At 41.3% G+C, this 24,297-nt stretch overlaps 1 protein-coding gene and 1 long non-coding RNA gene across 2 annotated transcripts in view; one reads left to right on the top strand and one right to left on the bottom strand.

Moving 5' to 3' along the window:
• Window positions 1-2,605: 2,605 nt before the first annotated feature.
• LOC128563891 (uncharacterized) lies at window positions 2,606-14,245 on the bottom strand. Its single transcript, XR_008373917.1, has 3 exons — window positions 14,089-14,245; window positions 13,584-13,636; window positions 2,606-4,804 (listed from the first exon to the last, which is right to left on the bottom strand). It is a non-coding gene; the product is annotated as an uncharacterized LOC128563891 (long non-coding RNA).
• A 332-nt stretch (window positions 14,246-14,577) lies between these two features.
• The window catches only part of VCPIP1 (valosin containing protein interacting protein 1), a 43,318-nt gene continuing 33,598 nt past the window's right edge, over window positions 14,578-24,297 (top strand). The window contains exon 1 of the mRNA XM_053559080.1: window positions 14,578-17,533. Within this exon, the coding sequence (XP_053415055.1) occupies window positions 14,827-17,533 (2,707 nt within the window). The 5' untranslated portion in view covers window positions 14,578-14,826. The remainder of the gene's footprint in view (window positions 17,534-24,297) is intronic.

The raw sequence follows: 24,297 nt of genomic DNA, 5'->3' as shown, positions 1-24,297 counted from the left end.
AAGTCACAAAAAACATGAGTACAGCAAAATTTCACTTACTCAACACTCTTGGGGATGAGTAATGCTGAAGTGATGAGTAAGTGAAAGGCCATCTTCCAGGAAACATTGTTCAAAACTTTCCAAGTTTAGAGCAGAGAAGACTCCAGAAGCTTCTAGGGTCTTTTCCTGTGTTTCTTTCCTACTTAGGCTTCTGGGATTTGAATCCTGGCATATCTGGTCTATAGCTGACACAATGTCCCGGAAAGCTCCAGCCGAAGATGGCTAAAGATCCCTCTTTTCCTTTTTGTTCCAAAAGCACAGATGAGACAGACTGATTCAGAAATAATTTTACTACATAGGCTCGGCGCTTGTGGCTCAAGCGGCTAAGGCGCCACCCACATACACCTGAGCTGCGGGTTTGAATCCAGCCAGGGCCGCCAACAATGATGGCTGCAACCAAAAAATAGCTGGGTGTTGTGGCGGGCGCCTGTAGTCCCAGCTACTTGGGAGGTGGAGGCAGGAGAATCGCTTAAGCCCAGGAGTTGGAGGTTGCTGTGAGCTGTGATGCCATAGCACTCTACCCAGAGGGACAGCTTGAGGCTCTATCTCAAAAAAAAAAAAAAATAATAATAATTTTACTACATAAAAAAGGAGAGGAAAACAGGAAATAGAGAAATACTGCCAGAATTTAAAATAGTTGAGTTTTCAAAACATAGTTTTCTGTTATTAGACTGGGTGCCCCTTGGTCCTAGAGCAACAGTTCTCACCCAGTGGGTCGCAACCCACAGGAACTGTATTAAAGGGCCGCGGCATTAGGAAGGTTGAGAACTACTGTCCTAGAGGGTGTTCAAGATCTTGCAGTGGGTAGGGCACTGGCCCCATATACCCAGGGTGGTGGGTTCAAACCCGGCCCTGGGCCAAACTGCAACAAAAAAATAGCTGGACGTTGTGGCAGGCACCTGTAGTCCTAGCTACTTGGGAGGCTGAGGCAAGAGGATCACCTAAGCCCAGGAGTTGGAGGTTGCTGTGAGGCTGTGTGACACCACAGCATTCTACCGAGGGCCATAAAGTGAGACTCTGTCTCTACAAAAAAAAAAAAAAAAAAAAGACCTTGCAGGTCTGTTTCCCACCTCATTTTTCAGCATTTTGCTACCTCTTGGTCTGGCAACTTTCAGTATTTATCTTGTCCTTAGTCCTAGAAATGGATTTACATGATTCATTCTACTCCTCCCATATTTTAGTTTCTTTATCTGTATAAAAATGGAAAGTATCTAACCCATGAAGATCAAATGGGAAAATCCTGTAGGCAGAGGCATACAACACACAGTAAGCACTAAGTTTTCTTCTCTTCCCCATCGCTACACAAATAACTATACTAATGGCTGAGCAGTTACTATGTCCCAGGCATTAACCAACTTAATCCTTACCACCTTATGAGATAGGTACTGTTATGCCCAGATCACATAGAGCAGAGCAGATTACGATGCAAAAGCAAGAGCCTTTATTCTAACAAGCTGGAGCCTGGGCTCCTGCTGCAACGGATCCAAGCCAGGAACCCTGAGCTCTGGTGAATAGGGTTTTTATAATATAGGGTAGTGGGAGGGGTGTGCTGGGCTTCAGGACAGGGGGCCTCTAGGGATTGGCTGCCAAATGGTCTGATGCAGAGGGTGGTCTCTGATTGGGAGGTCGCACTCGCATGATTTTAGGGAATTGCCTGCTCTTACAGGAAAGTGAAACTTACACAGCAAAATGGTGGTGAAAGTGAAACTTAACTTTTAAAATGGCGGCGATCCGGCCTAAGATGGCCGTGGTCAGGCTCTCTCAGGTACAATGACCACCTTCACCATAGATGAAGACACCAAGACACAGGGCAAACAAGTTGCCTTTGTGGGTGCCTATGTAGCCTGGTGGGCTCCAGAACCAGCTGTTTCTAATCACCACCCCATCAACCCTACATCAAAAGTCAACCATTTACTTCAAACCCGGCACTGGCCAAAAAAAAAAAAAAAAAGTTAAAAAAAAGACCCTCTCTTCTGCAATAATGAGAAATCCTGGGAATTGTATTGACACAAAGATTCTTATTGCACTTGTATTTTTTTGTATTAAAGTTTGCATGGTTTCTGTAAGTTTTCTTTTTATTTTTTTTTGGCCGGGGCTGGGTTTGAACCCACCACCTCTGGCATATGGGATCGGCACCCTACTCCTTGAGCCACAGGCGCCACCCTGCATGGTTTCTAATAAAGGATTAAAACATAAGTTTGTAGTGGAAAAAAAAAAAAAGAAGTCAACCATTTACAACTGCACTTCACTAAGCTTGCCTTTCTAGTCTGCCCCATCCCCAACCAGGACCTACAAGCTAATACTAGGACACAACTGAGGAAACAGAAAAAGAGCCACAGATGTATCCTATCAAATACAGAGCTATTGGGCGGCGCCTGTGGCTCAGTGGGTAAGGCGCCGGCCCCATATACCGAGGGTGGCGGGTTCAAACCCAGCCCCGGCCAAACTGCAACCAAAAAATAGCGGGGCGTTATGGCGGGCGCCTGTAGCCCCAGCTACTTAGGAGGCTGAGGCAAGAGAATCGCTTAAGCCCATGAGTTGGAGGTTGCCGTGAGCTGTGTGAGGCCACGGCACTCTAAAAAAAAACAAATACAGAGCTATTTATAAGATGAAGCCCCTTTATAATATTCTGTAATGTTTGAATCCTTATAGAGGCATATAATACTTCCAAAATCAATGACAAAACATGTAGATTGATTTCGGGGATTTTAAATTTTTTTTTTTTTTGCAGTTTCTGGCTGGGGCTGCGTTTGAACCCACCACCGCCGGCATATGGGGCCAAAGCCCCTACTCCTTTGAGCCACAGAGAAAAATTACCAAGCTTAGTAACTTTGGAAGAAAGAACTGCATATAGGAGGAAATTTGTTTAAAGTCAGTTAAACTGAATTAAAACAACTTACCAGCAAATAGTGAATATTTTTCTCTATCATTATGGCTGGTTAAGAATGAGAATTAAGAATAGATACAGGTTGGGTGGCACCCATAGCTCAGTTGGCACGGTGTCAGCCATATACACAAAGGGCCGAGGGTTCAAACCCGGCCCAGACCTGCTAAACAACTGCAACCAAAAATAGCCGGGTGTTGTGGCTGGTGCCTGTAGTCCCAGGTACTGGGAGGCTGAGGCAAGAGAATCACTTAAGCCCAAGAATTTGAGGTTGCTGTGAGATGTGACGCCACAGCACTCTACCCAGGGCAACAGATTGAGACTCTATCTCAAAAAATAAAATAAAATAAAATACAGGTTGAATTCCAGCAACATTTACTTTACCAGCTGTTTGAACTTTTACCTAGGTTCTCTTTTTTTTGCAGTTTTTGGCTGGGGCTGGGTTTGAACCCGCCACCTCCAGCATATGGGGCCAGTGCCCTACTCCTTTGAGCCACAGGCGATGCCCTACCTAGGTTCTCTTGGTATTTTCTCAGCTATAAATGAGAATAATAATACCTATCACATAGGGATACTGTTAGGTCTAACACAACATTAAGGTTCTTGGTACAGTGCCACATTGATGACAAGCACTCAGTATTTTTCTTTCTACAATTATCATTTTATTTATTTATTTGAGACAGAGTCTGACTTTATTGCCCTCTGTAGAGTGCCGTAGTGTCACAGCTCACAGCAACCTCCAACTCTTGGGCTTAAGCGATTCTCTTGCCTCAGCCTCCTGAGTAGCTGAGACTACAGGTGCCCACCACAATGCCCAGCATTTTTTTTGTTGTTGTTGCAGTTTGGCCAGGGCCAGGTTCGAACCCGCCACTCTTGGTATATGGGGCTGCCCCACTTTAATGGCTGAAGAGTATCCCATGTCAGAGGGATGTAGCAAGATCCATTTAACCAGTTCCACACTGTTGAATATGTGGATCACTTTCAGTATTATCAATAATATTAACAATAGCAAAAATTTTCCGCACGTTTGTGTATTTTGTTAGGGTTAAATCCTGCAAGTGATCCATTGGATCAAAGGATATAAGCAGAGTAAACTCTTAACACATTATCAAATTATCCATCAATATACAAATTTTTTTTTTTTCTTTGTTTTGTAGAGACAGAGTCTCACTTTTTATGGCCCTTGGTAGAGTGCCGTGGCATCACACGGTTCACAGCAACCTCCAACTCCTGGGCTTAAGCGATTCTCTTGCCTCAGCCTCCCAAGTAGCTGGGACTACAGGCGCCCGCCACAACGCCCGGCTATTTTTTGGCTGCAGTTTGGCCGGGGCCGGGCTTGAACCCGCCACCCTCGGTATATGGGGCCGGCGCCCTACCAACTGAGCCACAGGCGCCGTCCCATCAATATACAATTTTACCAAGTTAAACCTCTATACTGTATTAAACATACTTATTCATTCTTAGCAATATGGCATGTTATTTTTAAAAACCTATCAATTTCACAGGCTAAATAAAACCCCCTGACATTATTTATTTTACACATTAGACATTTCAATTTCTTTTTACTATGAAGTCTTAGGCTCCTTAAAGTATAAGATTGGCACAAAATAGAAAAAATTGGAATAGGTAAATTGTTTTTTGGGAATAGGTAACTTTTTTAAGGTAGTATATTACAGATGTGGCATTTCAAGTCATTTACGAGAAGATACATCTTTCTAATGGTTTTCAAAGTGCCCCCTGCATCACCCTCTGGGGTGGGGGGTGGGAATGGAGGATGTGCTGGCTGGTTGGGATAGTTCTGATTCTTCCCCACTCCTGCAACATTTATTTGTTTTAAGATACTGGATTTACTGATAAGTTGTGATCTGAAGAGTTCTGTACCTGAAAACAAAAACAAAAACACATTTAATGCAAGGTTTGGGAACAAATGGCATTTTACAAAAAATAAATAAATAAGTTAAATCTATCTCTTATATGATACACAGAAATATACTTCAACTGGATTAAAATATTAAATGGGAAAAACTCACATAAATTACAAGAAAACATAAGCATTAACTGATCTTGGAAATGAATGAAGAGGACCTTTTTTTTTTTGAGACAGAGTCTCACTTTGTCACCCTTGGTAGAGTGCCGTTACGCCACAGCTCACAGCAACCTCAAACTCTTGGGCTTAAGCAATTCTCTTGCTTTAGCCTCCCAAGTAGCTGGGACTATAGGCGCCCAGCACAACGCCCAACTATTTTTTGTTGCAGTTGTTTAGCTGGCCTGGGCTGGGTTTGAACCCCAGCTTTGGTTGTGGCTGGCACCGTAACCACGGTGCTACAGGCACCGAGCCTGAAGAGGACCTTTTAAAACACACTTATAAAAGCAAAAACCATTTTGTCTGTACTGGTTTTTCTGAAAGTGTGGGACTCTGACTTAGGTTCAAAATGTTTTCGTAGCCAAAAAAGTGTGGAAATGCTACATTATCAAAAATAGTGCAGAGGTGTTTGAGGGCACTAACATCCCCAATACCTCTATCAGCATTCCCCGATCACCACAAAACACACATTCTAGATCAAACAATGTGCAGGAGGCCATTTCCTAGTGTCCTATGCCCCAAACAGACTCTTGATACTAAGCCTTCTCCCTAGACATTCTGGAGCCATCACTGCTGCTCTAAGGAAAGTCACAATGTCATTAGCATAGAAAAGGCTGCAAGTCACCATACAGTGGAAGAAGCATAAAACTAATTTAGCCCTTTGACTACAGAATACTTCCCTCAACATGATACCTCTGAACATCCATAGAATTCACAGAGCATACCTGGCCACATGGCAGTCTATGTAGAAATTAGTATTTGAACAGGACAGTGTCATGTGAGAGTGTCCTTGTGAAGAATGTACTGTCCACTGATTGCTATTTTATCAATGCTCAATTTCAGGGACTCTCTGATGGGATCTGCTGACACCTAGGGCTGATACCTTAATTTAGAACACACACAGAACTTCCTGCAATAACTGGTGCCCACCTCAATGAAAACCCTGCTTCCAAATGGCCTTGAATTTAAATTCCTTTGTTTTTTTTTTGGTAGAGATAGAGTCTCACTTTATTGCCCTTGGTAGAGTGCTGTGGCATCACACAGCTCAACACCAACCTTCAACTCCTGGGCTTAGGTGATTCTCTTTCCTCAGCCTCCCGAGTAGCTAGGACTACAGGTGCCCACCACAACGCTTGGCTGTTTTTTTGTTGCAGTTTGGCTGGGGCTGGGTTTGAACCTGCCACCCTTGGTATATGTGGCCGGCTATTCACTGAGCCACAGATGCCACCGTGAATTTAAATTCTTATATATCATCATTATGAAGTTATTTATATCTTGGAATAATATGAAAGAATTTATGTAAGTGATCCACAGGGTTAAAAAAAAAGATGTAGGTTTATATTTTTGCTCTTCTCTCATCTATTAAAATACGTCTTCTGCAGTTATAGATACAGAAAATGTGTTAGATATTTCTATTTTTTTTTTGAAGACAGAGCCTCAAGCTGTCACCCTGAGTAGAGTACTGTGGCATCACAGCTCACAGCAACTTCCATCTCCTGGGCTCAAGTGATTCTGTCTCGGCCTCCCAAGTAGCTGGGACTACAGGCGCCTGCCACAAGGCCCGGATATTTTTGGGTTGCAGCCATCGTTGCTGTTTGGCGGGCCCGGGCTAGATTTGAACCCGCCAGCTCAGGTGTATAAGGCGGATGCCTTAGCTGCTTGAGCCACAGGCACTGAGCCGGTATTTCTTGTTCTAATTTTTATGGCATACTCATGAAAGAAACTGAGTTAGACTATTTAAGGGACGGAGTTAAATGATTCACAGAGATCAGATCCTTCTACAAAAACCCAAGATTGTTACCATAAGAGAATGAAGACATGCAATATGTGTTTTATTTAAGTAAACTCTTATACATTATTTTCTTTTACCCTAAAAATATCTTTAGGTTCTAAAGAAAGTGAAGGAAAAGGCAAAGATAATACAACTGCAGTGATAAACATTCTCCTGCTCCAACATTGGTTACATGATCTTGCCATTTAAAATTAATGTTAGGGGGTGGTGCCTGTGGCTCAGTGAGTAGGGCACCGGCCCTATACCGAAGGTGGAGTGTTCAAACCCCACCACAACCATAAACTGCAACAATAAAATAGCGGGGCATTGTGGTGGGTGCCTGTAATCCCAGCTACTCAGGAGGCTGAGGCAAGAGAATCACATAAGCCCAAGAGCTGGAGGTTGCTGTGAGCTGTGACATCATGGCACTCTGCCAAGGGCGACAAAGTGAGACTCTGTCTCTTAAAAAAAAAAAAAAAATTAGTTGGCACCTGTGGCTCACAGGAGTAGGGCACTGGCCCCATATGCCAGAGGTGGTGGGTTCAAACCCAGCCCCAGCCAAAAACTGCAAAAAAAAAAAAAAATTATGTTAGGCTCCGCGCCCGCAGCACAGTGGTTATGGCACCAGCCACATACGTTGAGGCTGGCGGGTTTGAACTTGGCTCCGGCTGAACTGCAACAAAAAAATAGCTGGGCATTGGCAGGCACCTGTAGTCCCAGCTACTTGGGAGGATGAGGCAAGAGAATCGCCTAAGTCCAAGCATTGAAGTTACGGCTTGGCGCCTATGGCTCAAGCGGCTAAGGCGTTAGCCACATACACTTGAGCCGGCCGGTTCGAATCCAACCCAGGCCCACCAAACAACGACAGCTGCAACCAAAAAATAGCTGGGTGTTGTGGCAGGCGCCTGTAGTCCCAGCTACTTGGGAGGCGGAGGCAGGAGACTAGCTGGGCCCAGGAGTTGGAGGTTGCTGTGAGCTGTGATGTCACAGCACTCTACCCAGGGTGACAGCTTGAGGATCTGTCTCAAAAAAAGAGTTGAAGTTGCTGTGAGCTGTGACGCCAGGGTACTCAACTGAGGGTGATATAATGAGACTCTGTCACAAAAATAAATAAATGAATAAAAATAAAATTAATGTTAATTAGAGTTGTAAAATGTCAGGTTTATGAAGGTTAACAATTCAAGTTCTGGCTGGGCATGGTGGCTCACGCCTATCTTCCTAACACTCTGGGAGGCTGAGGTGAGAGAATTGCTTGATCTTGGTGTTTAGAGACCAGCCTGAATAAGAGTGAGATCCTGTCTCTACTAAAAATAGAAAAAAATAGCCAGGCACAGTGGTGCCCATTTATAGTCCCAGCTATTCAGAAGGCTGAGGCAGAAGGATGGCTTGGGCCCAGGAGTTTCAGGTTTCTGTGAGCTATGATGATGCTACTATACTCTACCCAGGGCGAATGATCAAGTCTGTTTCAAAAAAAAAAAAAAAGAAAGAAAAAGAAACTTTTGATCTACTTCCGTATTAAATGTCATATGTCATAATACTCATTTGCACAAATACACTGTATTATTAACTTACAGGTCTTTTGCTGCTAGTTCAAGATAATTATATTTTAGTAAAAAGGCTGATGCTAAAAAAACCCTGGAACGGTAATTTCACTTGATACCTCTGTTAAACAGTCTTATTTACTTTAAGGTTAGCATTTGTAAGTATTTGAAATCCAAACTAAATACCATCTAATCTAGTTATAGGTAGGAGGCAGAAAACAATTCCTCATTATTTACTACTTCACTTACTATGACTAAGTTGTGAATACAATTAAGTATATTCATAAGTGTGTTTCATGCCATTTGTTTTTAACAAGAATGGGACATTAATAGTTACAGTGCTGAGTTTGCCATGTCTAGGCTACTGTGTGACATGTGATGACTCAACTCTCCCACCTCTTCTATCCAAATGATCATGAAATCTTTTATGTTTTGTCACGGTATCTTTGGCTTTCAACAAATGAAATTCTCAACTCAGTGTAAACTTGGGCATTCAAAATTTCATGCTTTAAGGTGCGACAGCCATTCATTCCTTGAGCAATACTTAAGTAGCAACGAAAATAATTTTATGGTTGGGGGTCACCACAACATGAGGAACTGTATTAAAGGGTCGCAGCATTAGGAAGGTTGGGAACCACTGCTCTAGGCAGACTGAAGATAGAACTCCTAGCTCTAGTAAAGTCCTACTTTTAAAAATCAATTTTATTAAAGTATAATTTACATGTAAAATGTACCCATTTTAAGAGTCGTCTGATTTGGCAAATACTATACATCCATGTTATCATCATAATCAATATAAATAATATTTCCATGATCCTTAAAAGTTTCCTGTTAAGTTTCACAGTCAGTTTCCACCCTATGACCCACAACAGAGGTAGGAACTCAACTGAGATTTTGGGACAAATTGTTTTTAATGTGGACACTGAAGACCTAGACCTGTGCTGTCCAATACTGACACTATACTTAAATTTAATAAAAAGGAAATAAACTTAATTCGCAGTTGCACTAGCCACATTCAAGTGCCTAATGGCCACATGTGACTAGTAGCTACCATAATGAACAACACAGGCATAGAACACTTACATCACTACAGACAATCTATTATGTAGTTCTGAGATGTTACCAAGGTGAAACTTAACCTTTAGCCCAGCAGCCTATAGCTGAGTAAGCCCTACAAGTCACATTACCTAGCAATATGGTACTATCTCTATTACTTTTATTACCAAGTAACTAATAAAGTCCTGTGAGGAAAGAGTTTTGTTCCATGTTTGGACCAGGGAGTTGAAAAGGAAGGAGTATCCCCTGGAACAATAAAGGGGAAAGGCAATTAGCGAGATGTGCACTACCTAGAAATTCTTCCTCCATTACTAAGTTCAAAAGACCTATTTTTATTAAGGGAAATCATGATTTCCTTTAAAGCCCCCCAGCTGGGTGTAGCAGCTCATGCATGTAATCATAGAATTTTAGGAGGCCAGAAGTTTGAGACTAGCCTGGGCAACATAGTGAGATTCTGCCCATATACAAATAAAAAATTAACTGTGTGTAGTAGCAAAGGCCTGTAATCCCAGTTACACAGAAGGGTGAGGCAAGAGGATTACTTGAGCCCAGGAATTCAAGGTTATAGTAAGCTATGATCACACTACTGTACTTCAGTCTGTGGCAGAGCAAGACCCTGTCTCCAAAAAACAAAACCACCACAATTCATAAGGCACAATTATGTTTTATGTAAAATTAAACCTCAAAATTAACATTTGTTAAATCTAATAGTGGGCACATGGGTATTTTTTATATTATTTTTCTGTATACTTTTGACTATTTGAAATAGTTTAAGAGGAAAAAGTAGGCTTTCATTTAGAATGTTGAACAAGTAGTATTAAATGATAATATGATTGTTTATGATGTATTTAAACAATATAAGTTAAAAGCAATATGCACAGTAGAAAGGTCAATATAACATAGTGGTAAAGTACACAGATTCTGGCACCAGACTGTTTCACAATTTTAATCCTAATTATACCACTTACTAGCAATGAGACCCTAAGCAAGTCACTTAATTTCTCTGTGCCTCAGCTTCTTCATCTGAAAAACAGGAATGATAATACACGCAGTCCCGGGGTTATGAATGAGATAGGTTCTATAGGTTTGTTCTTAAGTTGAATTTGTACATGGAACAGGTACAAATTTATCATTTACTTATTACCTATAACAGCTTCTGTTCCTAAGTGTGAGTTGTACATCAGTTGGATGTTTGTAACTCAGGGACTGCCTGCTTCATAAGCTTATTGTAAGGATTAAGTAAATACGTGTAAAGACCCCTGTGCACAGCAGATGCTTAGTAGACATCAACAGCTACTATTATGATACAATTTTGGTTCCTTTAAAAAGTGCATGCTATATAAACATAGAAAAAAAGAATACGAATGGTCCATCAAAAATGTTAACATGTAATTGATAGATCATTTTTTTCTTTTTTAGTTATTTCTAAACATTCTATAATAAGCAGTTCCTTTTACTTACAATGACAAACACAGTAAGACCTTCTCCCTAGAATCTGGCAAGCAAGCAGCGATGCTCAAAGTATGACACTTGGTTGGCCCAGCAGCATAGGAACTGGAGGACTTGCTGGAAATGTAAATACTCAGGCTCCACCCTAGATGCACTCATTCTGGGTTGGGGCCTAGAAATCTGTGTTTTAGCAAGGATTCCATTTGATTCTGATCTCACTAAAGTTTGAGAACTATTTCAAGAAGGGGCTCAACTTGTAGCTCTGTACCCGACTGCTCTCACCTTTATATACTGATAAACACTGCCAATCTTTCTTCCCCAAATACTCTGTACAACTCTTGTTCAGTCTTGTTTTTCCATCCTTGGACATACCTGTTGGACGAGTCTTTTAAGAATAGTGCCTCCTGTCCCCAGTTACTGCCTGACATAGAAATCATAAACGCTTTCAGGGGCCAGAAAGGTAATATGTCTCAGAGAATCTGGTGTAAGACTTTAAAAAGTGAAGTGCTGGCCACTGCTCAAAGATGCTCACATTAAAAAAAAAATTAAATTTCTTCTGGCCCAGCAAAAACACATTGCACATTTAAGCCAAGTTTGGCCACTAGCCACCAGTTTGTACTCACTTTTTGGCTAATTATCTCTCAAATCAGTAAGGAGCTATGATGTACTAGAAAGAGTGTGTGAACAAGAAAAACCTTGATTTGAAGCTCAGCACTGCTACTTGCTAGCTCACTGGTGTTAATAAAAATGATAATAACCTTAACCTTTTAGAGTTAATAATAAGGACACTACTACCTGCCTCACAGTAGTATTTTAAAGATTAAGATAATATAAAGACACCTGCCCCATAATAGTCCCCCAATTAATTTTTCATATCACAAATCTGTGGTGTTTGTCTGCTATACTATTTTGGTTTATTGACTGATTGATTTTTTTTGAGACAGTCTCACTGTGTCACCCTCGGTAGACTGCCGTGGCATCACAGCTCACAGCAACCTCAAACTCTTGGGCTTAAGCAATTCTCTTGCCTCAGCCTTCCAAGTAGCTAGACTACAGGTGCCCATCACAACACCCGGCTATTTTTTGTTGCAGTTGTCATTGTTGTTTAGTTGGCCCGGACTGGGTTCAAACCCACCAGCCTTGGTGTACGCGGCTGGCGCTGTAACCGCTGTGCTATGAGCGCCGAGTCTCCAATACTATTTTGGTTAAGTAATTCTTTATTATATTTGTATTTATCATTTAGTTTAAATATCAAATTTAGTTTGGAAAAGAACATTTCTAAGTAATTAAGGTTCTAAATAGGGAAAGGAATAATGAATTAGTCAAGTAGATTTCTCTGACAAGCCACAGAAAGGGTTCTTATTTCTTGAGGGGGGTGGAAGTGGTTATTTTGTCAAAGTTCGATTCAGAATGACAAATTCAGATACGGTTAAATGAAAAAATCTACTATTGGGCGGTGCCTGTGGCTCAAGGACTAGGGCGCTGGTCCCATATGCCGGAGGTGGCGGGTTCAAACCCAGCCCCGGCCAAAAAAAAGAAAAGAAAAAATCTACTATTCACATGTATTATCAATAAGGAAAATCTGGCTTAAATTTGACATAAAAATGCATGACAGTGTTAGATTGCAAACTGCTGTCATCTCATGTGCTCCAAGGCTTTAAAAATTCAATGATTTGGATTCCATATGAGAAAAATAAAGTTTTACTGCAGGTACATCTTCTCAGTCACAGCAGAAAATAATTACCAATTAAAAGAGCATATCCAATCTCTCCACTTCAGAGCATTCAAGTAAAAATCCGTTCCAAGACCAACCTATGTAGTCCTAAAAACTGTCAGAATAAAAATAAACATTTCCTGCATGTATTAATCCTTTGAGAAAAACTCTACTGAAAAATATCCTCTCAAAATTACCTATCTTCTAAGAGAGATCCATTATGGAGGTAACATTTATGAATAGGCAGGGTAAAATTGGCAAGAAAACAATGGCTGAAAATTTTGTTTCAAACATGCAATTTTTTTAGGAATAGAAGTGCAAACAATTTTTAGGTGCAAATCGGTACTAACATCCTTTAGGAGTGTCTATCTTACAGAATGTTCATTTCAAAGCATCAGGTTCTATTTATTAAAAAAAAACCTAATAAGAGAGTTTCACTGGCAGCTACAGCAAGCTCACATGATCTCATGGACTGCACTAATGTCTCTATTTTGTGCCAAATGCTTCAGAAATTTTGAGGTAGTCCACTTATCTAAGTTAATCCTCAGGTTACAGAACGCAAGAATATCCAGAATGGTAAGTGAAAGGCGCGGAGTGTATAATACAAATACTGAAAGTAATATTACCTGTCCATAACGTATGTTTTACATGAAGAGGCAATTTCCTACAGAAAAAAGTCTGAAAGAATAAAGTTTGTTGCCTCCTTTAGGGTAAACATCCCTGGGTTACTCTATGAGGTCCAGCAAAAGATCCAAGCCGAACGCTTTGTTCTTTGGGAGGAAGTAGCGTAAAAAAGCACCCTCTGGGTTTGAGATTGGGCTCCAGCATACACTGGTGACTTTACCTTGGACAAGTCACTCGGCAACACCAGGTAAATTACAGGATCGGTGTGAGAATGAGATTATGTATGTGAAAAATATTATGTAAACTATAAAGCAATAGTAAGCAAATGCTAGTTACTATTTTTATGTAATACTATTTCATGTCTTATCTTTCTTGACTATGTCTCTCCCTGTAAAAAAGCATACAGATCGAAGTATGCTTACCAGCTGCGTGAACTTGAACAAGTCATGTCCTCATTTCCTTCCGAGCCTGTTTCCTAAGAGAGAAATGCTGTGCCAGACACAAATTTATGACTTAACAAATTAGAGTTTCACCGTTTTCACTCTCTGGGGAGAGAGTTGTCAGGAGCAGACAAAATTGTATCTGAACAAAAGGCTCTGTATGTGTATATAAACCTCTATATACAGCCAATGCGTTATTTGTACCGTAAACTGCCAAGACGTACAAGGTACGAGAACCAAATGGCGCCTCAAAGGCTCCCTCCCACTAGAGAGAGAGAAAATGCAGAGAGGAGGACTCAGGAGCCTGGATGATTTGGAATAGCGGTAGGAATGAGAACAGAGAGACGAGGCAGAGAAATAAAAAGACCTCACAAGACACCCGACAATCAATTCACTATTTCCTCCCTTTTCTTGTATGATTTGAAGCCCTAGACCATTTCATTTAACTTCCCAGCCCACCATGTCCCTAGAGATTTATTTACTGTACCTTCTTCTTTGAGAGCCTTTCCACTCCCCTCCCTTTCTAGAAGTCGCGAACTTCAGACTCTGGGATTCGACGCCTACTCCCTCAAACTGTTTTTACCGAGTTTCCCTATATCCTCCCCTCCACCAAAGGGGAAATGCACGAGACGCACCGCAGGGCATCCTAGGAAATGTGGTCTCTTCAGACTCTTTTGCCGGACGTAGAGTAGGGAAGACGACAAAAGCCATCTAGTTGAAACTACAACTCCCGGCGGGCAGCGCGAGGCACCATCTTCCTTTCTGCACCCCTTCCTTTTGCCGTTCTCCTCCTCCTCTCCTCAAGACGCTGAGCCGCTTGGCCTCACGGTATTTGGAGTTCCTCTCTGACCCAGGCTCCTAGCCCTGGATAACCAGTAGAGAGGCTGAAGGACTCCAACTCCCAGAGGGCGGAGCGGAGGTTGCGCCTGCGCACTCCCAGTGAGGGCGTGTATGTCTGTCTGAGGGAGAGAGAGCGAGAGTGAGTGAGTGTGAGTGCGGAGTGGGGTGGTGGCCGTTACGTTCGGGGTAACGGCTACGGCAGTGGAGAAGTAAGAAGAGAAACAACGTCCGGCGCTTCCGCCTTCGCTTAGTAGGAGGAGCTGGTAGGGAAAGGAAAGTGATTCGCCCTGGGCCGCGAGTAGACCGAGTCGGGTCGGTGGGGGTCTGGGCTATGAGCCTTTGAGGGTCGGCTGGGACGCGGAGCGAGACACTAGAGCCGAGAGCTATGTCTCAGCCGCCGCCGCCGCCTCCGTTGCCGCCGCCACCTCCTCCCCCTGAGGCTCCGCAGACTCCGCCGTCCCTGGCGGCGGCGGCTGCTCCGGGGGGCCTCGCGAAGCGGCGAGACCGGAGAATCCTTTCCGGGAGCTGCCCGGATCCGAAGTGCCAGGCGCGTTTGTTCTTCCCGGCCTCCGGTTCTGTCAGCATCGAGTGTACCGAGTGCGGACAGCGGCACGAGCAGCAACAGCTGCTGGGGGTGGAGGAGGTGACCGACCCCGACGTAGTGCTACACAACCTGCTGCGGAACGCGCTGCTCGGGGTGACGGGGGCACCCAAGAAGAACACGGAACTGGTAAAGGTGATGGGCCTTTCTAACTACCACTGTAAATTGTTGTCGCCCATATTAGCTCGCTATGGAATGGACAAACAGACAGGCCGGGCTAAGCTTCTCCGGGACATGAACCAGGGAGAACTGTTCGATTGCTCTTTACTGGGTGACCGCGCCTTCCTCATAGAACCAGAGCACGTTAACACGGTGGGTTATGGCAAGGATCGCTCTGGAAGCCTCCTGTATTTGCATGACACTCTGGAGGACATCAAGCGGGCCAATAAAAGTCAGGAATGCCTTATTCCAGTGCATGTGGATGGGGATGGACACTGCCTGGTGCATGCAGTGTCTCGAGCTCTTGTAGGCCGTGAGCTTTTCTGGCATGCCTTGAGAGAGAATCTTAAACAGCACTTTCAGCAGCACCTGGCCCGATATCAAGCCCTGTTCCATGATTTCATTGATGCTGCTGAATGGGAGGACATTATCAACGAATGTGATCCTCTTTTTGTACCACCTGAGGGTGTTCCCTTGGGCCTGAGGAATATCCATATATTTGGCCTTGCCAATGTGTTACATCGCCCTATTATTCTATTAGATTCTCTCAGTGGCATGAGAAGTTCAGGTGATTATTCAGCCACCTTTCTGCCTGGACTCATCCCTGCAGAGAAGTGCACTGGGAGAGATGGTCATTTGAACAAACCCATCTGTATTGCATGGAGTAGCTCTGGTAGAAACCATTATATCCCCTTGGTAGGCATAAAAGGGGCTGCTTTGCCCAAACTGCCTATGAATTTGCTTCCTAAAGCATGGGGTGTGCCTCAGGACCTTATTAAAAAGTACATCAAACTTGAGGAGGATGGTGGTTGTGTTATTGGAGGAGACAGAAGTTTGCAAGATAAATACTTGCTTAGGCTTGTTGCTGCTATGGAAGAAGTCTTTATGGACAAACATGGTATTCATCCTAGTTTGGTTGCTGATGTTCATCAGTATTTCTATAGAAGGACTGGGGTGATAGGAGTTCAGCCTGAAGAAGTCACAGCAGCCGCTAAAAAAGCAGTAATGGATAATCGCCTTCACAAATGTTTGCTCTGTGGTGCCCTTTCTGAACTTCATGTTCCTCCAGAGTGGTTGGCTCCAGGAGGGAAACTGTATAACCTGGCAAAAAGTACTCATGGACAGCTGAGGCCTGACAAAAATTATAGCTTTCCCTTGAACAATTTGGTTTGCTCATATGATTCAATTAAAGATGTTTTAGTACCAGACTATGGACTGAGTAATCTAACAGCTTGTAATTGGTGCCATGGCACATCTGTGCGAAGGGTCAGAGGAGATGGTTCTATTGTTTATTTGGATGGAGACAGAACTAATTCTAAGTCCACAGGTGGCAAATGTGGTTGTGGATTCAAACACTTTTGGGATGGTAAAGAATATGACAATCTACCAGAAGCTTTCCCTATTACTTTGGAATGGGGTGGAAGAGTGGTCAGAGAAACAGTGTATTGGTTCCAGTATGAAAGTGATTCATCTTTGAATAGTAATGTTTATGATGTAGCAATGAAACTTGTTACCAAGCACTTTCCAGGTGAATTTGGGAGCGAGATCCTGGTTCAGAAAGTTGTCCACACTATATTACATCAGACTGCCAAAAAGAATCCTGATGATTATACTCCTGTAAATATAGATGGTGCTCATGCCCAAAGAGTTGGAGATATACAAGGACAAGAATCAGAGTCTCAGCTCCCAACTAAAATTATTCTTACTGGGCAGAAAACAAAAACTTTGCACAAGGAGGAGTTAAACATGAGTAAAACGGAAAGAACTATTCAACAGAACATTACAGAACAGGCTTCTGTAATGCAGAAACGCAAAACAGAGAAGTTAAAGCAAGAACAAAAAGGGCAGCCCAGGACTGTTTCTCCTAGTACCATTCGTGATGGTCCATCCTCTGCACCTGCTACCCCTACCAAAGCTCCCTATTCACCTACAACTTCTAAAGAGAAGAAGATCCGTATAACAACTAATGATGGACGACAGTCCATGGTTACACTTAAGTCTTCAACAACCTTTTTTGAACTTCAGGAAAGTATAGCCAGAGAATTCAACATTCCTCCGTATTTACAGTGTATTCGATATGGCTTTCCTCCTAAAGAGTTAATGCCACCACAGGCAGGAATGGAAAAGGAGCCAGTTCCTTTACAGCATGGTGACAGAATTACAATTGAGATTCTAAAAAGTAAAGCTGAAGGTGGTCAGTCTGCTGCAGCACACTCAGCTCACACTGTGAAACAAGAAGATATTGCTGCTACTGGTAAATTGTCATCTAAAGAACTTCAAGAGCAAGCCGACAAAGAAATGTACTCCTTGTGTCTTCTGGCAACGTTAATGGGTAAGGTCAATTTAACTCTTGATGGTATATCTTAATTGCGAATATAATACACTGAGTTTTTTTCAGTTGTCTTTGGAGGGAAATCTGTGGTCATTGTAAGTATTTGATTGTATATTTTGGGGGAATTTTCTTTTACTGTTTTGGCAGTAAATAGATGTTAATAGGATTATTGAGTAACTATTAGGAAAACTGAACTAGGAAGTAGTACCTTGGCTGTAACCAGATTATTTAAATAGATCTATTCTTGCCATTTTCATTTTTAAAACTGACTTGTACTATATTTATTTAAAGCCTTTTTATTTTATTTTTTTTCCTAGGCTTTATTGAGCCTGCTCACCTTGTCCCTTTTTCATTTATTTTTAAATTTTGTTTTCCTGTATGTCATGTGATTTCTGGACTTCCTGTTTGATGAATTGCAGTTTCTGGTGTTTATATTCTCACTGCACCCTCTTCCATTTCGTGTTATCCCTCCCCCATTTCATCACATTTTTATTATTTGTATACTAAGTTTTGGGTTTAAGGAATTTCACTGCTCAGTGAATCTTTGTCATCATTTGTAATGAACTATTATGTAGCTCATGAAAAACATGAGAGGTAGATGGTAATGGAGTTAAGAAGTATTTCTTTATAATAATTCAGGACAAATTAAAGGAAAATATAAACAAATACGTAATTTAAAGCTTTAGATGATTTGGCATACAGTCCAGTGATGCACTTTTTATGGTATCTTTATTTGCTTAATCTTTATTTTTAAATTACTGTTAATATGCTTTACTGAGTCTTAAAGTATGAAGTAAAATTTAAATATGTTAGATACTGGAAGGGCTTATTTTTATTGAGATTAAGACCTTTTAACTTGAAAATTGATGTGGATTTTGATTATGTTTTCTGATAGTATTAAATAGCCGTGAATTGGGCCCAGACTTACTGAAATGAATATTATTTATTCTTGACTTATTTGAGGGCCTAGCAGTTAATAGATCTAAAAACCCTGCACAAATTTGGCAGGATTGGAAAGGAGCCATTTACAGCATGGTGACAGAATTACATGATATTACTGATTTTAGTTGGGCAGATCTAGTAATTGAATTGAGGGGTATGTCAGGAACTGCAAGTACTAATATTTCTAGCAGAGTTTTTGATTTCTTAAACAGATTTCTTAAATAATGAATGGGATATAGGAAAGATTGTGTGATTTTTGGAATCAGATTTAACAATTTGAATCTTGGCTCTACTACTTACTAACTTAGAGATTTTAGGCAAGCTACTTAACTCCCCAGTACTTGGGTCTGCCTCCTCTGTGCAAAATACTCCTAGTAGTGGTATGTAAGGGCAACAAACAGTAAAGTATTCCTAAAACTCCAAAACTTAAATAACATTTTCACAGAATAGATAGACATGCAGTAGGCTCTTGAAAAGACCAGCAGTCTCACAGGTCAAAAATAGGAAAGAGAAGATCTTCCTCAATATAAGAACTCTTGAGGATGTGGCTCATATCTTCTCTGACATTGTATACTGGGTACGTGGTATAGTGCCCAGCAGGTAGTAGGCACTTTGAAATGTTTTTTGATTGAATTAAATAGACAACATTAACATATCTAAAGAAAGGCTGTATCTGCAGAAATGAAATGGATAGTCAGTCAGCATGGAACATTGAAAAAGTCTGAAAAGCAGAATTTGACAATGTTTATACACTGCTATCTAAAGGAAAAAAATACATCATCTGGGGTTCATGAAAATTCTGGTAACTAGAAAGGTAATCTCTGTTGAGGGGGTGTAAATATTTGATTAGTACTGACCATGGCCTGGCTGAAACATCTCTATCCCTTTACCTGACTCCATGTTCACCAAGCCTCTATTCTTATTCCTCATTTAGCATCCTGATAGTAAGTTTTGATGTACAGGTGAGAGTACAGGTAAAGATTATGTTCATGTGGAAGGGTGTGTCCTCCACTGTAGATTAATAAATTGACATGGGTAGTAATCTTAAAAACCTGATTGGCAAAACAAAAAAAACAAAAAAAAAATCACCTGATTGGCATGATAACATATTTCACAATGAAAATTAGTAAAATGTAATTCTGGTTTATAATTAGTTACTTTTTGAGTTTGGTTTGAGGTTCTCAGACATGAATATCTGAGAACTAGACTACAGACTACAGTGAGTTCACCAAGATAATAGTTATCTCTCTATTCTGGTCCCTTCCTTCTTCACATCAACAGTTATATTTCTGCCCCTGCAAACCCACAAATTTCTTTCTTTTTTTTTTTGAGACAGAGCCTCAAGCTCTCGCCCTGGGTAGAGTGCTGTGGCATCACAGCTCACAGCAACCTCCAACTCCTGGGCTCAAGCTATTCTCCTGCCTCCACTTCCCAAGTTGCTGGGATTACAGGCGCCCGCCACAATGCCCAACTATTTTTTGGTTGCAGCTGTCATTGTTGTTTGGCAGGCCCAGGCTGGATTCGAACCCATCAGCTCAGGTGTATGTGGCTGGTGCCTTAGCTGCTTGAGCCACAGGCGCCGAGCCAAAATTGTTTTTTTTGTTTGTTTGTTTTTGTTTTTGAGACAGAGCCTCCAGCTGTCACCCTGGGTAGAGTGATGTGGCATCACAGCTCACAGCAACATCCAACTCCTGGGCTCAAGTGATTCTCCTGCCTCCGCCTCCCAAGTAGCTGGGATTACAGGTGCCTGCCACAACGCCTGGCTATTTTTTGGTTGCAGCCATCATTGTTGTTTTGGCGGGCCGGGGCTGGATTCGAACCCACCAGCTCAGGTGTATGTGGATGGCGCCTTAGCCACTTGAGCCACAGGTGCTGAGCCTCACAAATTTCTTTAAATCTTCTACTTCCACTGCCAACACAGAATTGTAGTGTAAAAAAAAAAAAAAAAATTGCTAGGTGGCGCCTGTGGCTCAGTGAGTAGGGCGCTGGCCCCATATGCCAAGGGTGGCGGGTTCAAACCCAGTCCCGGCCAAACTGCAACAACAAAAAAAATAGCCGGGCGTTGTGGCGGGTGCCTGTAGTCCCAGCTGCTTGGGAGGCTAAGGCAAGAGAATCACGTAAGCCCAAGAGTTAGAGGTTGCTGTGAGCCGTGTGATGCCATGGCACTCTACCCGAGGGCAGTACAGTGAGACTCTGTCTCTACAAAAAAAAAAGAAAAAAAAAATTGCCAATTTTATAATAGTAGCATTTGTGAGACTTTCTACTTTAAATTGAAGTGTTGTGAGGGTACATGGCTGCTATTAGATTAGTTTTCTCCCTCTAGTTCTCTTATAACTGTATTTGAATAATGTGTAGAAGGTATTTGAATAAAAAGTAAAATGTTGGTAAAAATTGTTATATATGCATAACCATATGTAAAGAGTGCTAGCGAAGTATTGATGTTTATATTGGAGAAGGCTGGGAAATGAAAGAGCTTATTTAGAAAACTGCAGATTTAGGCTGAGGCAAGAGAATCGCTTAAGCCCAGGAGTTGGAGGTTGCTGTGAGCTGTGTGATGCCATGGCACTCTACCAAGGGCCATAAAGTGAAACTCTGTCTCTACAAAAAAAAAAAAGAAAACTGCAGATTTCAAAGTATAGAAATTTACTGTGTGAATTACCAAATGTAAGCTAACCTACTACTATGTTAGGTTAGAAAATAGCTCATCAAGCTTTATGCTGTTAAAATAGCTGGCTCTTTCTCATTTATGAGAGATCTTTGCTGACCATTCTAAGTAGGTCTCCCTCTATCCTGGTACCCTCTTTGTTTCCCTCACAGCTTTTAATGGTCTTATTTGTTGGTTTTTTTTTTGTAGAGACAGAGTCTCACTGTACCGCCCTCGGGTAGAGTGCCGTGGCGTCACACGGCTCACAGCAACCTCTTAACTCTTGGGCTTACGCGATTCTCTTGCCTCAGCCTCCCAAGCAGCTGGGACTACAGGCGCCCGCCACAACGCCCGGCTATTTTTTGTTGCAGTTTGGCCGGGGCTGGGTTTGAACCCGCCACCCTTGGCATATGGGGCCGGCGCCCTACTCACTGAGCCACAGGCACCGCCCTATTTGTTGGTTTAATTATTTGTTTGCCTCCCCCACTATATTATGAAGTCCACAAAGACAGAGATTAGTCTATTTTATTCAATAATGAATACCTTGTCATGTAGTACAGGGCCTAGCACATAGTAGGTATCAAGTAAATGCTTGTTGAATAAAATGCACATTATTTCAGCAAAATCATCGTATGCTATCAATTTGAGACTATGCTGAGGATACAAAGATGGCAGAAATTCATTCCTTTCCCTCTATAAACTTACCTGCTAGATCTCAACTGAGGGAGTTCCATGCTTTTATAGTTTTCTTCAACATATGTCCAGCTTGCTTTTCTACATATATAAAAATTACAAAACTCCCAAGTATGACCAACATAGCAATTTGGAAAACTCATTTGATTAAGAATCATATATATTTGTGGGGATTGTATATCTTCACTAAATAGGCTGACTGTATGATAGCCAGAGATACGTGTTTTTCCTTTCTTTTGTTTTTCAACAGAGTAGTCATTAAGTGGAATTTGTCTATTATTACAAAACAATTAAGCAGGTACATTAGTCTTGCTTAGTAGCAACCATTTGTAGAACCTAGTCACTTTGAGTCTTATGATGGTGTAAAGTGAAATAACAATATTCTACCTATAACATTTCAAATGTTTTAATTTCTTTTATACAGACCACTAGAGGTAACCGAACTTGATTTTTTTTAATCATCTTCATTATTTATATAATACTTGAAAGATTCTAACTGACTTTGCAAAGTATGTTAAAATTTCTTGTAGACCAGTTACTTGTGGGTTTTCTTTTGTGGTAGATAGAATAGATGGTACATCATCCACCATAAATATTAAGCTGATTTCTTTTTTTTAGTATTGTAGTTTATTAGGTTTCTAGTTTTTTTTTTCTTTTTTTCTTTCTCTAGAACAGTGGTTCTCAACCTTCCTAATGCCATGACCCTTTAATACGGGTTCCTCATGTTGTGGTGAGCCCTAAACATAAAATTATTTTTGTTGTGACTTCATAATTTTGCTATTGTTATGAATCATCATATAAATAACTGATATGCGGGATGGTCTTAGGCAATGCCTGTGAAAGGGTCATTCGACCCCCAGTTTGAGAACTGCTGCTCTAGAGGTAAAGACAGATTTAGGTGAAGGACAAAATTTGTCAGTGTGGAGTTACTTAAGTGGAATTAGGTTGCTTGATGTTTACCTTGCTTTACTGCATAGGTTATCGACCTTTTAAGAGTTGAGAAACTTGTTTGATTTTGATATATTTTCTCTCTTTCTGAAAGAACTGTATGACTTTTTAGTATGTATTTTAAAAATATACAACATTTTCATAATACCTGTTAATATTATAAATGCCTTAGAATTTTCCATAATCACACTTAGGATTATTTTTTAAATGACATTGGATCTGAACATTATTATTGCATCTTGCTTTTTCTTTCTTTCTTCTTTTTTTTTTTTTTTTTTTGAGACAGAACCTCAAGCTGTCGCCCTGGGTAGAGTGCTGTCTGTGGCATCACAGCTCACAGCAACCTCCAACTCCTGGGCTCAAGCGATTCTCCTGCCTCCGCCTCCCAAGTAGCTGGGACTACAGGTGCTTGCCACAATGCCCAGCTTTTTTTGGTTGCAGCTGTCATTGTTATTTGGCGGGCCAGGGATGGATTCAAACCCGCCAGCTCAGGTGTATGTGGCTGGCGCATTAGCCGTTTGAGCCACAGGTGCTGAGCCTCTTTTTTGTTTTTGTTTTTTTGGCCAGGGCTGGGTTTGAACCTGTCACCTCAGACATATGGGGCCGTTGGCCTACTCCTCTGAGCCACAGGTACTGCCCTACATTTTGCTTTTTCTTCAAATGTTGAATGAAAGACTAGCTAGTACTTATGCATATTTTATATGCTTCCTGATGGCCCTTCTATTGATTTATATATAGCATATTTATAATGTGAGAGCAGTTAGAAAGTTGATAAAAAATAATGCATGTAGATGTATCTTAAGATAAATGTGTATGCTGTAAATGGTGATTTTATATAATCATACTTTGAAGATTAAGTTAAAAATTTTTTTTGAGACAGAGTCTCACTTTGTCACCCTTGGTAGAGTCCTGTGGTGTTATAGCTCACAGCAGCCTGTAACTCTTGGCTTCAAGCGAGTCTTTTGCCTCAGCCTTCCAAGTAGCTGGGACTACAGGCGCCCGCCACAGTGTCCAGCTATTTTTTTTAGAGACGAGGTCTCGCTCTTGCTCAGGCTGGTCTTAAACCTGTGAGCTCAAGCAATCTACTTGCCTCAGCCTACCAGAGTGCTAGGATTACAGGCATGAGCCATCTTGTCCTGCCTGAATTAAATATTGATGCTATTTCTTTCTGTGCACAACTACTTTTATTTTTCTTTAATATTTTTTTAATTACAAAATTTATTTTAAAATTCAAGGAATTCTTGTATGCATAAAGTAAAATACAGTTCTCTTTAACATTTGCAATTCCCAGAGAATGTCATTATTAGTAAATTGGGTTGTAACCTTCCAGACTGTATGTGTACATGTGTATGTAGTTGGGTTTGTGTGCACGTATATGTATGATAAAAATATTCTTTAATACTGATGATGACACCAAAAGTTGCATGGCTGGAAACACTTAAGGAAACTGAGTATAATAAGAGAGAGAGGTATGCCTTTCTTAGAAACCATTTTGGCTACTAATAGGGTAGATAAATTTTTAGATGGGAGCATCTAC

Source organism: Nycticebus coucang, chromosome 13 (genome assembly GCF_027406575.1).
Source record: "Nycticebus coucang isolate mNycCou1 chromosome 13, mNycCou1.pri, whole genome shotgun sequence".
NCBI lineage: Eukaryota > Metazoa > Chordata > Mammalia > Primates > Lorisidae > Nycticebus > Nycticebus coucang.
Note: the sequence above shows the minus strand (reverse complement) of the source record. Positions and strands in the feature narration are given on the sequence as shown.